Source organism: Hyalella azteca, unplaced genomic scaffold, assembly GCF_000764305.2.
Source record: "Hyalella azteca isolate HAZT.00-mixed unplaced genomic scaffold, Hazt_2.0.2 contig6346, whole genome shotgun sequence".
In the NCBI taxonomy this organism is placed as follows: domain Eukaryota; kingdom Metazoa; phylum Arthropoda; class Malacostraca; order Amphipoda; family Hyalellidae; genus Hyalella; species Hyalella azteca.
In genome coordinates this window covers 40,244-56,193 of record NW_025936509.1, presented here as the reverse complement: position 1 = coordinate 56,193, position 15,950 = coordinate 40,244, and the positions used below count along the sequence as shown (strand labels likewise).

General features: G+C 36.7%; 1 protein-coding gene across 1 annotated transcript; it reads left to right on the top strand.

The window, feature by feature from the left end:
* Positions 1 to 10,965: 10,965 nt before the first annotated feature.
* On the top strand, positions 10,966 to 11,530 carry LOC108672536 (extensin-like). The gene is made up of 2 exons (XM_018160225.1): positions 10,966 to 11,001; positions 11,069 to 11,530. Exons 1-2 carry the CDS (start codon positions 10,966 to 10,968, stop codon positions 11,528 to 11,530), a joined length of 498 nt encoding a protein of 165 aa, XP_018015714.1.
* Positions 11,531 to 15,950: the final 4,420 nt, after the last annotated feature.

Genomic DNA, 15,950 nt, shown 5'->3' with positions numbered 1-15,950 from the left:
CGCCATGTCCATCTGTCTGTCCGTCCGTGACCTCAAGTTTCATCGACGAGAAAATGCGCTCTGTCACTCACTGCAGTGAGTACTGAGTTATATTTTTTAACTTTTCAGTTCAGGAGTCAGCAGAAATCTTGATAACAACGCGACGAACGCCCACACATCCTCACCGCTGCCCTGACACGGGCAGAATGAGGGAGGGTCACGCGCTAGAACCGTCGAAATCCTCAGTTAAACTCGTCCCTCGCTTTATGTGTACTGACGGCAGCTATCTCTTATCATTAAAAACTAAAAAAATTAATTTTACGTAGCAATATTGCAAGGAATATATGCACATTCATAAAAAAATTCTCCCTGATATATATACATGTTTTCTCTCCAGCGAGCATGTAGGATTATGCTATATGTCAATGTGATAGGGTTACTTTTTAGGCTCAAGGTTTTTTTCAAAATTCTCCTTCAAGCTCCACATATTTTTCAATTATTTCCTTCAATTTGATATCGATATCTGACTTGTACCTTTTACCGAAGTAAATTTCCAACCTGCGCTCCTTCAAAATTATGCTCACTTAATGGCTTTTCTATTTAAAAAAAACTAAACAAAACTTCAAATAGTAAATATCCGTGAAGGTAAGATAGCAAACTACCACAAAAATTACATCCTAGTATATGTATATTTTTGAACACAAATAGCATTTGGATGCCACCGCTTCTTTCTAATTATAATAATTTATTGCAAATGTCGTTAGAAATCTAATTATTGAGAGCAATTAAAATTCAGAAGACCACATTTAAATATACATATCTCATTTAAATTATTCGTTAATAACCGGACAGTGATAAGCCTCTCAACGGACCGTTGTAGGCCGTAGCTGCTGTAGATTGCTGAACAAAAATTAGATTGTGGGTAGATTTGGTTAAATTTTTTATTTACAATGTAATTTAGGTTACTCTTTCAATCTTATTTATTCAAAAATCGTTGAAAAATTTGTCAATTACAGACCGTGCTTCCGTAATGGTTACATTTCTAAGAATGTACCCGGCATTACTGAGAAGTGGCATGAACGTGCTGCTGCGCATTACGGAGTTTACACATTGCGGTACAGATGACTTGAGCAAATAATGCAATAGCAAAGTCATGCAATAACATTTAGGTCTTTTGATTCAGAGTCGTAAATGACTTATTTGAGTATCGTGACGAGGCTGGAATTGGCTTAACTATCACAACGCAATGGACCGATATCGTTATGCCAATAAATCTTGGTATCATTAGAGTAAAGCTCGCCTAGTATCTGCGACGTACAGCAAGAATATATTGATGGCGAGAATCATTAAAGAGGCATACATAGTTAATTGGCAAAAATTTTGAGTAGGCCTGAGGAACAGGCTTCAGGTGATTGAATTTGGGCCAATATTGTGGGCTGTAATACATAAGTGATGCAAAATTAATGAAGGGGTACAAGCTTCACACTCGTGACAGTTTCTCATGGTAGCTACAATAGCCCGTTAGTGTATAAGTACTCCTACAACTTGATATTAATTTTTATTACAAGCTACTGCATAGCATTCAATCCTGAATCGAGCATCGGCAGTTGCAGGTCATTGTGTAATGCAATTCAAAATGTATATTGATGAAAGTAGATATACCTCTAATTATAGCCGAAAGCCTAAAATTAAAGCATATGTATATTAAATAATGCAGAACAAATCACGAGACGACCTAAGATGCCAGGGCCAATTCAATGAATATTAAATGAACGATGTCTTGACTACATGTCAGCTTTCACTCAAACTTACTTTCCACTGAAATCGCGACTTGTATTCTTTAAATTAACTTCTTGTTCCCGATTCTTTCATTTCATAAAAGACTTTCAGCGCCTTTTTCTGAGGTGGGCAGAGAGCTATTAAGTGAAGTGCAGAGCGCTATTAAATAATGTGACTTTACGCCAATGAGAGAAGTGACAAATATCTCAACGTCTAATAAACCACGAATATTGCTATTCGTTCCCATACAACAAAATGTTCACGTCCATTGATGTTTATCAGCAAAAGAAAATTTCCAATGAGATCGAAGCAAAGCAACGGTGCGTCCCACAACAGGCTTGATAACGGTTTATAAGTTACATGTCAGGTCAAGCAGCTTCTAGAGATACTTTTAGTCTAAATCGGGTGCGTAAATCCGGACATAAACATCGCAATTACCGGTTAGCATGAGCCCTGTTTTACAAAGAATCTCTTCTACGATCTGGGACGATTTTGCAAAAAGCGGTCTTACAAGAGTAAGACCGCTTAGACATGCTCAAGCGGACAACGACTCAGTATATATGGGCATTTCTCTATATCTTCATTCGACATGTTAATTCTGGCCATGCAGTTGGGTAACATGGGGCAGCGAGCCCACTGCGGGTTATGGGCCCATAGCGGGTTTCTCGCTAAGTATGGCAGATATTGGTCCATGTTCTCTACCGCCGGTCGACAGTTTGACTGGGATGAAGTGTACGGATTTACGTTTTGCTAAGTGTTTGCGTTGATAAGTTATTTGTGAATAACTGTTTTAGCCCGGATAAAAATTTTTTTCCTGCTAAATAAAATTGTTTTCGATTACTGTAGAGTGTAGATGAAGCTTTTGAAATCGATGTGAATTATATTTTGAAAGTAATAGTTATAGGGATAATTTTGAGATCAAGTTTAGACTATTAGCTTTTAAAATAAAATGTTGACACGATATAAATTGAAATGATACCTAGTGGGGCAACGGGCCCACGCGTATCACGGGGCAAAGCGCCCATGGTGAAGTCTTGTGTTATACATAATTAGATTTGTCTCAATGACATTTTCAAAACTATGACTAGCTTTTTAAATTACAAATTACACTTCATATTGCATGATTTTTTGATTTGCCGCCTCAAGGCAGCAGGTTTAGTTTCTAGTTATGCGTATTTATGACCCCTTATCGAATTATTGACTCTTGCCTTGCCAAAAGTTGATTTCAGTCAACACCAATGAGCCAAAAGTTGATGAGTTTTTATGGTGTTGGCTGAAATCACGATTAGGTATGAATTCTCTGCACATAATATCTGAATTATGGACGAAACTGGAAAGCAGTTTTTCCTGATCAACTAAATATACTTTTTCTAGTCAATGATACATTTTTTCATGTAAAGGACGAATTTTTTATTGCAAGGATATATTTTTCAAGTCAAGAATATATATTTTTATGTCAACGAAATATCTTTCTTCACGTCAGTGATAGATTTTTTAAGCCAAGAGTATATTTTTTTCAAGTTAAGGATATGATTTTTGAGTTGTTAATAAATGAATGAATGTCATATTTTTATTACATTTTTGTTATTTTTAACTGTGAAGTGTGGTTTTATCATTTTTAAATAAAAAAATATGCAATTGTGGTAAAGGGACCAAGGGTGGGCGCCTCGCCCCAAGCCCATAGGCCCATTGCCCCAGGGGTGGGGCAATGGTCCCATTTTGACGCTTTATACAAAATAGTGTTTCATTAAAAATTGAATAACTCTATAGGCCTCTAATTCACATCATACATTCCTCATTAGTTGTACCTTTAAACAAAACAAAGAACCACCTCGTATCAATCAAAACTTCATCAAAATTTTAATTTAAAAAAGGGGGAGGCGCGCTGCCCCATGTTGCCCTACATGATTTCTATTATTACACTATTTTATGCATTGCTGTACTGTACACAGGTAACCATGATTGAAATTATTTTTGGAATATCTATTAGAATAGATTATAGAGTTTCACATTTAAATGATTTGATAAGACCTTTGGTCTGATTAGCCACATGTGGACGGGCATTGTCATGCAGCAAAACAATTCCTTACTCAACTTGCCACGTCATTTGTTTTTGATTGCACGAAGCAGATTTTTCAATGTATCACAATAAGACGCTGCATTGATTGTCTGATCACGTGGCGGAAACTCCACTAGAATACTCCTTTTCTATCCCAAAAATCTGTGCGCACGATGAACCGGGCAAAAATTGTTTGCTTAAACTTCACTTTTTTGGGTGATGATGAATGTCGCCCTTCCATGGATTGTTGCTCCAACCCTGGTGTGACGTAGGCCATCCATGTTTCGTCACTAGTAACAATTTGGTCTAAAAAATCTTCACCTTCATTGTGGTACCGCTCAAGGAAAGTCAATGCACTGCCTAAACGTTGGGTTTTATGCAAATCCGTCAACATTTTTTAACCCAAAGTGAACACTATGTAGAAGCATATGTTCAGTCTTAAAATACATAGCAGCTTACTGACCAGGCAATAAGTCCAGCAGCTATCTCATTCAATAGTCAGTTATGGAAAGATCGGGTTCCAAACGCCGGATCCCTTGTGAATCAAGTCAAGAAATGTACAAGAATCGGCAACAGGCCATGGGCCTATTTCTTCAGTGGTGACACTTCTATTCTATTATTGATTTCTCGCGAACGAAAGTTTAATATCAATTCTGATTTTGACCGATGCTAATTGAATAATTTTTGTGCGACTGAGATTTTTAGTGCAAATGAATACATGTTGTTGAAGTAATTGTATCATGTATAACTTATATGTGAGCGTAACTTCAAGTTTTTTCAAAGGCGAATTTTTAATTTATTATGATGGCAAAACGTCAAAATGCTATTGTTCGTTCCAATTATTAATGAAAAATTACTTTTCACTCAATCACGTTGCCATTGTGTTGCCGCATTAGTTTAGTTTGGTGAGGATGTAAATTCAATCCTCTAGGCTGTCTTTCGGACATACGTTTTGCTTTATTTGAAAAAGTGCAGGATTAAGATTAAAAATTTGAGAATTAAAGAAAATCTACTCAATTTAACACATTACTTGACCATTGATTATTGGATCAAAACTTCAAATAAAACTAAAATAACCCACACATGAGTTGATAGTCAGATAACCAATGGATCGCACAATTAGCCTCCCTAATTTTGAATTCAGCATTCATCGCTAATAATTGTATTTATTCTTAAATCTAGTGTTATATTCCGATGTTCTACATTGCTATTCCGATGTTCTATTATCTTGCAGGGTTACTATCAAAACTTGCTCAAGTACACGTAGCGGCCGATTTCTTGTCGCTGATTGATGGGTTTTGCAAGATAGTCACTGATTTACTGACAGAGTTATGAACTATTAAATATTTTTAAAGGTACGGCCCCTCAACTTTATTCTCACAGGCGTGAGTGAGGACCCAGCGAAGAGGGTCAGCGGCAGGTGACGTAACTGATGTTTGCCGTCCCAGCCGCTGACTTCCATGAAACAAAAGGAAACTTCATGACAGGTTTGAAATATTATTTAAGATCACAAGGAAATTATCTTTACATGAATAAATACATTTTTGCGTACTTCGATATCACGAAATTATGTGTATAAAACCCGGACTATAGACAGGTGTCTAAATCAGCACTGGAGTTACATTTAATGGCCTGGAAGCATGGTTTACTTTAGTTAGAAGACGCACATTGGAAACGCTTGCAATAATGTTCTGAGTAGAGTTATGGATGAAGTAGTTGTCAATGTTGTTCTTCAAATTTAAGACATCAGTACTAGTAATATTTTAGCACCGCACATGTCGATCACAAGCGTCTCCACGACTCACCTCCACACCACACCACCGCTGGCAGAGCGAAGCACAGCCACAACCTCTGCAGTTGACACGCCGGGGAAACTGCAAACGTCACCCTTGTTCTGTACAAGTTAATATGTAACCTAAAAAATATTGTGTTTTTCAAGTTTAAGAAAATTCGTTGCATAGAATTGTAAATTGTATTCCACTTGTTCTTAGAATTGAACTTTGTTCAGTGGTAATGTTCAAATCCTCTGTTGATTTATCTCGTAAGAGAAATCAGGGATTAACTGTTAGCCTAATAATTTACTGATGCATTTTTAAGAATCTCATTAAAGTTCTCCAAAGTTTTTAATTTCACCTTTTATTCCCTCATCGGAAGTTATTATGTTAGAAAGGTTCAACTTTTACTGGATTTCTGTGAATTAAATCTTTTATATAGAAAACAGAGAGTTTTTCCTAGTGAATCTTGAGCTTTTCTTGTGATTCATGAGCTTATTTTTTTAAATTATTTTCTCTACGGGTTATAATCTTCTTACAAGCTTAGTTTCTTTATAAGAAATTTATATATTCAGGAAAAATTCTAGAATTATGCGTTCTCTCAGCAAGCTACCAAGTGAGGGCGAAGCTCATGCCATAATGACTAAAATCTTTCATCTCGGCAGTAATGTGGGTATGCTTACGTCAATATTTCGACATTGACGGCGTAATTTAACTTAAGCAAACTTTCGCACAGTTATGAACTTGATTAATACTCCAGCAAACTCTAGTCATAACCTTATGATGAGAGCGCTTGTGGTTAAAAATCGGGTCTTTACCGCCATACTTTATGCGTTTACTCGTACGTACTCGTACTCGTATAATCAATTGAAAAATATTCTGGTTCGATTTTTCTTTACATGAGGAAAAACAGGTAAATAGTCTCTAACTATTGTATCTCGAATACATTTCATGATAATTGTGATATTTTTTAACCTTATTTTTTTTTAAATTTTGATATTTCTTTCCTTATAGAAGAATTTTGTTCATTATAATGTAGATAGATTTCCATCAAACTTTCCGTGAAGGCTTAGAAAAATTGAAAAGAAAGTTGAATTTTCACAGTTCAACTTTGTGAATATTTCATAAATCAATGTATTCGCAGCTACATATCTTGGCATAGTGCAGCTAATATTATTAATTTATACACTTCATCAGTAACGCTTGCCGCTGTTGCACTTCAAGTCTGATTTATCGTCATCGATCAATTGATGTTACTAGACACGTGAAACCTGACTTGGAGGTTTGCTAATCTAGATTCCATATGACGCATTTCAAGTGCGTCCTGCAACGAGCAGAGACTGAGATCCAATAACAATTTTTTCGAAATTGAATTGTATCATTCATTTTTTGCATCTATTGAAAGCTCACAATTATCTCTCTCTAAATTATTTATAGCGTAAAAATAGTCACTAAAAATCAGTTAAAATAAGCGATACTGTTTTAAATTCGCCGCATTCGTTCATTCAGGGTTGATAACAACGAAGAACTCCAGCTCGCACATCTTGGCAAACCATTTCTGAAAAAATTACTGTTAACAAAATTATATTCTGCCATGACTCATGAGCACTTCATGAATAATAGAAGAAAATCTCAGAATCATTGTTGCCTGAAAAATATTTGAGCAAATATCGTTTTTAGGTGAATTTAATAGAAGCTCGAACAGTCGTGGAAATTTATGAGCACATGTAATCAGCAAAAATATTTTTGATGTTTCTCTTCCAAACTCTACACAAATTTAGCAGTGAATTAATGTAGTCTCATCTTTAGTTGGCCTATTTAGTTTAGAGTCGCGAACGAATTTCTAAGACAAGGATTTTGCATTTTTAAAATATTAATGGTGGTTGCAAAACTGTCCTTTGTATCAATTTAGAAACATCGAGCTGATTTTATAATCTCGACGAGCGAAACTTATTAATATTTTACCCTCATTTGACTATTATCAGTATTGAGTTTGATTCAAATTGCACGTTTTACTTGGTTATAATGTAGCGCGTACATTTTCAACTATAGAACTGCCATAGGCCATTTGATTAAAATGAAAATTGCAATGCTTGAATTTATGTTTTAAAAATGCATTGTTAAAATTGATTGTCTACATTGATTGAAATTGATTGTCTACATTTCTTGTCAAAAGTCTACGGTAAATAATCCAACATTTAACTATTCAGAATTGACTCCTGTGCTTCCGTTATGAAGTGTAGTTCATATTCTGTTGGTAAGTCATTAGCTAATTTTGTTGATTATGGCAATGAAATAATTAGGATTGCTATTTCCGAACGTCGAGGCTGCTAAAAATAAGTGAAATTAGTACATATCCAGAAAAATACAAGCTCCTGAGCATATTGCGCTGCACTGAAGACCACATCCAAGCTAGACCAGCGAGCGTCCATGTTTTTAGGGCGTGCTTCCGGAGAGGGCAAGAGAAATGTATATCATCTTGGTATTGTAAAGTAAAATGCATCATCTTAGTATGGTAATCTGATACCAATCCCAGCAAGGAATTTATAAGTCGAATAAAAGGCCTCCAAATATCATTTGCCTTTGGATTTTACTGCCTATGGATGCCATCATTGGCCTTTGTATGTTTGAGAGTTTTTTTGTGAATATCGGCCGATTGTTTGTGGAATTGTCTTTACCTCCAAATTATTAGTTTAATTTCAAGCCAATCAACAGAACATACCAGTGGTCATATGAAATATTTCATTACACACCATAGTGATGATAAATCTGAACCAGCGCTCCTGAGACATCAGTTAAACAAAAGTTATCATAAATTTATTGAAAACAATTCGGAAAGAAGCTGCAAAGCATTTTCTCGTCCTAATTAGACTTCAATGTTGTTCTTCATTTGGTTTACAGATTCAGGTTTTTCCGATTTGAAGAAAATATTGGTGTTGAAACCAACTAATATCAATGCAGACTGACCTTTACGGCAAACATTTCAGGATAATTTCTCCTAACCCATGAAGAGATCGCAATTGGGGGAATCAGCGTATGAACGAGCGAGTCTTGCTAGTTGAAAATAATTGGGTTTCCCCGGTGAAAAAATGAATAAGCAAAAAATTGCTGGTCTTTCCCATGTTATGCAAGTGAAACATTCGTGGGGATGTGTATTTTGATTCATTTAACTCTTCAAACAAATCAATGCCAAATTTATGCCCAAATGCCAAATTTAAGTGAGTTAAATGAGCACTCATCTTTTGCTATGTATATCAGTTATTAAAGATTAATTTTATCAATTTTAATTCATGGGAAATTGTTTATAAGTGTGCACGGTTTTTACAAAATGTCATTTAATCCTGGGTCGGTGTTCATGCACAGTAAACAATAACAACTGCTGGAGGCGGCATCCAATGGATAGCATTTTCGGCACTTGTGACCGATTTAAGAACGTCGTCTTGTAGGAATTATGAAAAATCGCAATTGTGGTTTGCAGGTCGGTTGAAAAATCAACGGCGGCCTGTCTTAGGGCAAAATTGGCAACGCTTGGTGAAATACGAGCACTAAAAACGTGGATTTTGGGGAGATACTCAGAAATCAAACCAGCTGACTCGTCAATCCAAAGAAATCTTGAAAAGTTTGCGTGTTTGCAGGGTACTCTATTCTGTTCTATGTCGGCAGTAAATGCGCAAGAATTCTCCCTGAAACGCAGGACAACTCCAGTTAAGTTATTTGTCAAGTCTGGGCCCTTCATCAGCTTATCATTCAAAGATGCTCCACTGAATTTTAATGAACAATCAAAAATCACTCTTATTTTCTTCTTCTTCCTATATGATAGACCGAAACGTGGGTTAGATACCACACCTTACCGTCATGAACTGGAATTTTGCTATCCAGGCACGTTCTCAATATAATTCCTTCGTAACAAACCATTCATGAAATTTCTATACTCGTCCAAAAGACACTTTTATAAACACGTATTTTCTGAAATTTCTCTGCAGAGACGCAAACCTTGCTTCCACCTGACCTTAATTCAGAGGGAAAAAACGTCGTCGTCGAATGGCAGCACGCAGTATAGACCCCTACATAGCCCTTGCCCACAATTCAATATCTATTCCTTTCCGCTCGTAATCACGCTAGAGGGCATATTAGCCTGTGTGATTAAGTGCCTAAAGCCATAGGTGTCATTTCCTTTCCTGGATATGAATCAATCAGCCAACTGACATCAAGCCACCGAAGCAAGAGCCGTGGGCAAATAGCCAAACTGTTGCGTGCTTGTATTATACACAGCCTGGCGTATTCGCGGCTTTTGAAAATAAGCGCCCGACATAACAGCGCCTTTACGTCACAGCCTTACCTCCGCTCCGGCTTTCCACGACAGAATAATCTTATCACCTTCTCCTTCCGCACTTAGCCTTCCGTAAACTCTAAACTAAAATGACAAATTCAAAATAATAAACCATTTTGGAACAAAAATTATCGCCTCGCATAACATTAAAATAACAAACTATTTCTATCCTTTACAATGTCGCAGTATTCACGCGATGCCAACGTTGAAACAACGTTGAAATGTAAGAAGTTGATAAACGAGGTTGATTCATTCTGGAAGAATATTCAACCTTATTTCAACATCGCGAAGTTCGCTGTTTAAACGTTTCTTCAACCTGACGTTGTCTGCTGGGTTTCTTATACAGCCTAACGGATTAATGGTTACCTTTTATTCTGTTTTAAAAACCTAAACAGTTTGGTTTTGTTGAAAGGAAATCCGTTTCTGTCCTTCTTCGTATATAATTAATAATCTTCGTATAATCTCTTTTGGGTCCTTCTTCGTATATAATTTTTTTGCCATTGTTTGGTTCATTGATTTAAAATTATTGGCTAGAGAGTTTCAATGACTCCTTCGTTAATACTTCCGGCTTAAAACATATCCTTCAATGTAGTAGGTAAATTATGATTCAATATCAATGAAAACGGCTTTTGTACAAAATTTTATGCTCCCTATAACTCGAAAATCATTTTCCAGTTATATAAGTTTATCATTATTAACGTCAGTTGTTAGTTAGTCAACATTTTCATTTATCATCGTTCAACTTGATGAATTACTCCTGATAGTACTATTATGGATTTATTATTACTAATAGTTAACTTATTATATTTTTCGCTTTTTCGTCACAAAATAAGATGATGTAAACAATGAGATGCAAACATGTTGAACTCTACTACTGTGTTCAGAGTAGTACGAGGATTTAAACAGCTATATAATCGGGCTTTACTTATGCAGGAACCAAAGCCTTGTACGTATTATTAATTTGAAACACCACTGAACAATATCTTCAACTAGTATACATTTTAGTTATGTTCAAATGAAGCACGTTATTGTTGCATATTGTGATCATGTCTGACGGCGACAAATTTCTTGCCCTTGCTGACGTGAGGAGGCGATGAATAGAGCATTTTTATGGGCGCATGTCGTGAAATTATTCGCCTCTCCCGCCAGGGAAATGAGGTCGTATTCTCGTCCAGCATCAGCCAGTCCTTCAGCCAGCATCGGCCATACCCTCGCAGCATTGGCCAAGCCCTCGTCCATAATCGGCCAAATCCTCGACCAGCATCAGCCAAACCATCGCCAAGCATTAACCGAGCCCTCGCCCAGCATCAGTCAAACCCTCGCTCAGCATCGGCCAAGCCCTCGCCCAGCATCAGCCAAACCCTCGCCCAGCATCAGCCAAGCCCTCGCCCAGCCTCAGCCAAGCCCTCGCCCAGCATCAGCCAAGCCCTCGCCCAGAATCAGCTAACGATCGCCAGCATCAGCCAAACCCTCGCCCAGCATCAGCCAAACCCTCGCCCAGCATCAGCCAACGCTCGCCAGCATCAGCCAAACCCTCGCCCAGCATCAGCCAAACCTCGCCCAGCATCAGCCAAACCCTCGCCCAGCGTCAGCCAAACCCTCCGCCAATAGAGGTTAAGTCGCTCAACATCGTCCGCAGCGTATCCTGGCTCGGAGATTCTTGAATTTTCCGGTCCATTCATCCCTTGGAACAAGAAAAACGAAGGGTGCGGATCAGGAAAATCAGCAAGCAGAAATGAACAGAGGGTGAGTGTATGAAAGTCAGGCGAGGAATCTAGTAAATGGCATATAAATGTAAAATTTGTCATGTGTGAAGAAATATATGCAAGTGACATAACATATAAAAGATTAAAAGCTAAGGTATTAAGTCTTAGACCATTCAATTTTCTTAGACCAAAGAATTTTCATAAGAATTGACCGTACGAATATGAACAAATTTTAATGTAGGTGTCATTTACCTGTGATTTTCGAATAAAATACTTAATAGGATGGGGTGAAAATTATGTTCTTTTGACCTTTAGTTTCAAGATAATGCCATACGAGATTTCTCTCGTCGACTACTGAGAGAGTGTCTGTAGAAATGAATTAACCCTCTACCGCCCGACATGAGTAACCGGAGCAATATTGTCACGCTCCTACTTCCCAAAAAGGATACGTTCTAGTGAGCGCAAAATGACTTGCACTGATGGTTGCTGCCACGTACGACAACTTTAAAATGTTCTCTGTTGCGTACAAACGTCGTTAGGTTGCTACACTCAATAGTTTACGTGTAATTTACATTGAAAGTTAATTAAGTTATGTTCCCGGAGAGTGACACACGGCGGTATAGAGGGTTAATTTTCACGAGCAATGCAGACAACATTGATTAAACACTTAAGCGGGGCTGCCGATAATCAGTTCAACACAGGCAAGGGGAAAGGGATTGTTCAAAAGTAGTTTCAGAAACATTTTAGTGCTAGCCAAGAGGTTCTTGATTAGCATCAAATATCAGTCAGGGCTGACTAGCATTAATGACAGCTGTCATGAATGAATTGTCAGTCAGGGATTAATAACATAAATTAAAGCTAATTTGCATCAATCAGAGCTGACTAGCATTAAAAAATATAACTCAGTACTCACTGCAGTGAGTGACAGAGAGCGCATTTTCTCGTCGACAAAAACTTGAAGTCACGGACGGACAGACGGACGGACGGACGGACATGGCGAGCACAATAGTGCATTTTTTCCATAAATGAGAAAATGCGCTAAAAAGACTGACATAAACACATTTGCAGTTCTCTCCCATACAACGAGATGACATTTGCATCCTTATTGATGTCATCTATGGCTGCATCCCATGTTTAGCATGGTCGGGTCAGAGGTCAGAGTTGAATGTGGTAGCAATGGAAGTTAAAAATAGACTTTAAAAATTTGGAAATTAAGATGTCTTCGGAAATCATTATTGTTTTTTTTAAATACACAAAGGCATTTTACAAATATAATGTATAACCCATAAGCGGGCTGTTCCAAAACCCATATATAATTATGTGAGTAAGTCGACTTCGCTCGATTCGAACTGGCATGCTGTGACGGAATATTTAAACCATTGTTCACATATTAACCTACTCAACACTTATTCATGCATTTAAAAACGCCTTTTTAAGTATTATCACATGAAAAAAATTCTTCGCAACTTCCCAAATGTCTAACAAACCAAGTTCCATTTCCGAGTATATATGTACAATATTTTTTCTCGCCATATTTTCAAATTTAACGGAGTTCTCCCAGAATGGATCCATAAATAATTTTATGGTATTTAAATTTACAAATTGACCTTTCTATTCACCTTATGCCTAACTTTTTTCATTATCGATTACTTTTATTTAACTTTCTCAAAGCAGATGCATCGATGACATTTTTTTGTCTTCCAAAATTATGTCCTAATCCAAAACAGCTGCGTTTTCTTTCCTAAAAACCATTTCTTTAATTTTTCTTCCCTGAAAAACATTTTATAGCCCGAGGATCATTTTAAAAGGTAAAAGGAGCCATAACTTCTGGTATTGCCGCAGCGACGAAAGTTCCATAAAAGTTCTGGCAAAGTTTGACGGCGGCAGCGCTGCATTATGCTAATCTACAGCTGCTCAAATGCACAGCTGCTGCTATAAACCAAACACTCGTTTGGCCAATACAACTTGTTACGAAAACTATTTTTCAATTTTGATTTGTTTGACAAATAATTTTATATATGGTATATATATTCAAAGTATTACCTCGAAAAATATGTTCGTAACGATGTTTATGGCAATTTTTAATCTAAGTTAAGATAGTCATCAACGTTATTTGATTTCTAACAATATTGTTTATTTTAAACAGATTTATTCGGGATTGATATACTTCTGTCAAATATTTTTAAATTTTTTATTTTTTTTTGTTTTTCTGCTACAATATTAAAAGCCGGAATCCTACTGAAATATTTAGTAATACTTTCCCGAGGCAACTTATGAGTAAAAATGAACTGAAATAATCGTACTAAATGAATACAATAAATCGTAAGTCATGTAATAACTTCCAAAAGATCGACCCAGTTTCCACTCAGGCACCTCCCACGTTAACGTAACTTCAAGCTTATCGGCCACGCCAATAAGATTCATAGTGCCAGAATTTGATGTATAAGACCACGAAATGTAATGTAATATCTGATTCAATAAGCAAAATAAAATTAAAATTTCTGAAATACGGCTAGATAAATCATGTAAAATAATCTGTCAGTAAGTATTTTTCAACCTTACTTATTGAACTTGACAGAATTGAATTGTATTATTGATGAATTTTTAGAAAAAGACTCGAAGCTTGAAGCTTCAGCTTCTTTGAATTCCGCTTCCGTGAACAAATTAGATGGAAAGTGTGTGGAAAAAATTAATTGAGACTCTTTATAGTTTCCGACTGCTAGAAAATTATGTAATACTACAAAAAAGTCTGCAATATCACTGACGATTCCAATGTCGGTTATTTCGAATTAATTAATCAAAGCTTAAAGAAATGAAAAAGAAAATTTGTCATTTTCGCCCAGCATGGACAGAAATCCGTAATCATAGCGATACCTGTTCAAGAGCAATCATTACGATTTACGATAAGATATATATTATAATTTGCTGGCATTTTTCTTGAAGCGTAATAAATAATTCATAGCAAAATAATATCTATTCTGAACTTCTGAAGTTCATTCCAGGTTTCCCTTACGAATGAAGTGTAATACCGGGCCGTATTTTATTTATTAAACATTTTAGGCAATAGCCATTCCTTTAATACCTCCAGAACTTATCAGCAATCAAAAAGATAGGTATTTAACATTTGTGAGTTCTTTGATTTTGAAATTTTGACCAGACTGATTAAGTGATTTTAAAACCTTTAATTGTAAATATTAATAAAAACATGAGCTGCACAACAGAGGAGCGCCGAAATTATTCATATTTCTCAGAATAATGTGAATTGTCTTATTTTCCTCATTTGAATGCAGTGAATTTGCATTTCTAATTTATCGTGACTGCTCTAACATGATGTTTTTGCGATGCGAGACACACAATTAGAATATATTCACAGTATCTTTCTGTCTAGAAAAAATTAATCTTCTCGTTGTATTTATTTTTTCAGTGTAAACTTAATTTGAGAAATTGCGCTACAGAGAGAAATGAGAAATTTCTCATTTGAGAAATAGAGTAACAATCAAATTATAATCAAAATCAGAGCTACAAACGGAATACCTCGGATCAATCACAGCAATTTTTGCGGCGTAATTGTATATCGTCTTGATGCATATACTTTTAATTGTATTATAGAGCTTAAGGAATGTGACCGGACGTTCCAAACGTCAAAGATGGCCACCACAAAAAGGGCGGAACGTCAGTCACGAACGTAATCTCTAGGTAGTTCTCTCAGAACTATTGATGTAACGAAACACAGTTTTCCAGTCAACACTGGAATTTAAAACACTTTTATTTAACTCACACTAGCTACTACTCTAAGAACTTAATTCAGATATAGTTTAACACAAAGCAACAAAGCTGATGGCTGGTAAATACAGTCCAGTAAGAGAGAGGGCACACTGCGGAAACAGGAGCAGAAACCGTATCAGCATAACTTAGTCAGTAGCTGCCACAATATTGGCACAATCAAATAACTGTTGCTGATCGGCTCGCAGGACACGACTGCCTTAGCGACAAACTCAACCGCCCTCGCCACTTCTCTCTGAAGCAGAGAAGGTCGGAAGTTTATGTGATTCAACCGGCCTCACTGTGAGTTCATCAACACGAATATGTACAATTTGCCACCCTGATAAAGAAATTGAGAACAACAGTAATAAAAGTGTAAAATCCTTAATTACGAAGCTGGGACTAAATCCCGTGTAACACCAGTGGTAGAGGGCAGAGACCAGGGCAGAGAACACAAGTTTATTCAAGGCAGGTCTACACGAGAGTGACTCGTCGGTGAAGACGAGGCTTAGCTTAATGAACAATAGAAACAATAGAAAACGTCCTATCTACTATTTACAGGG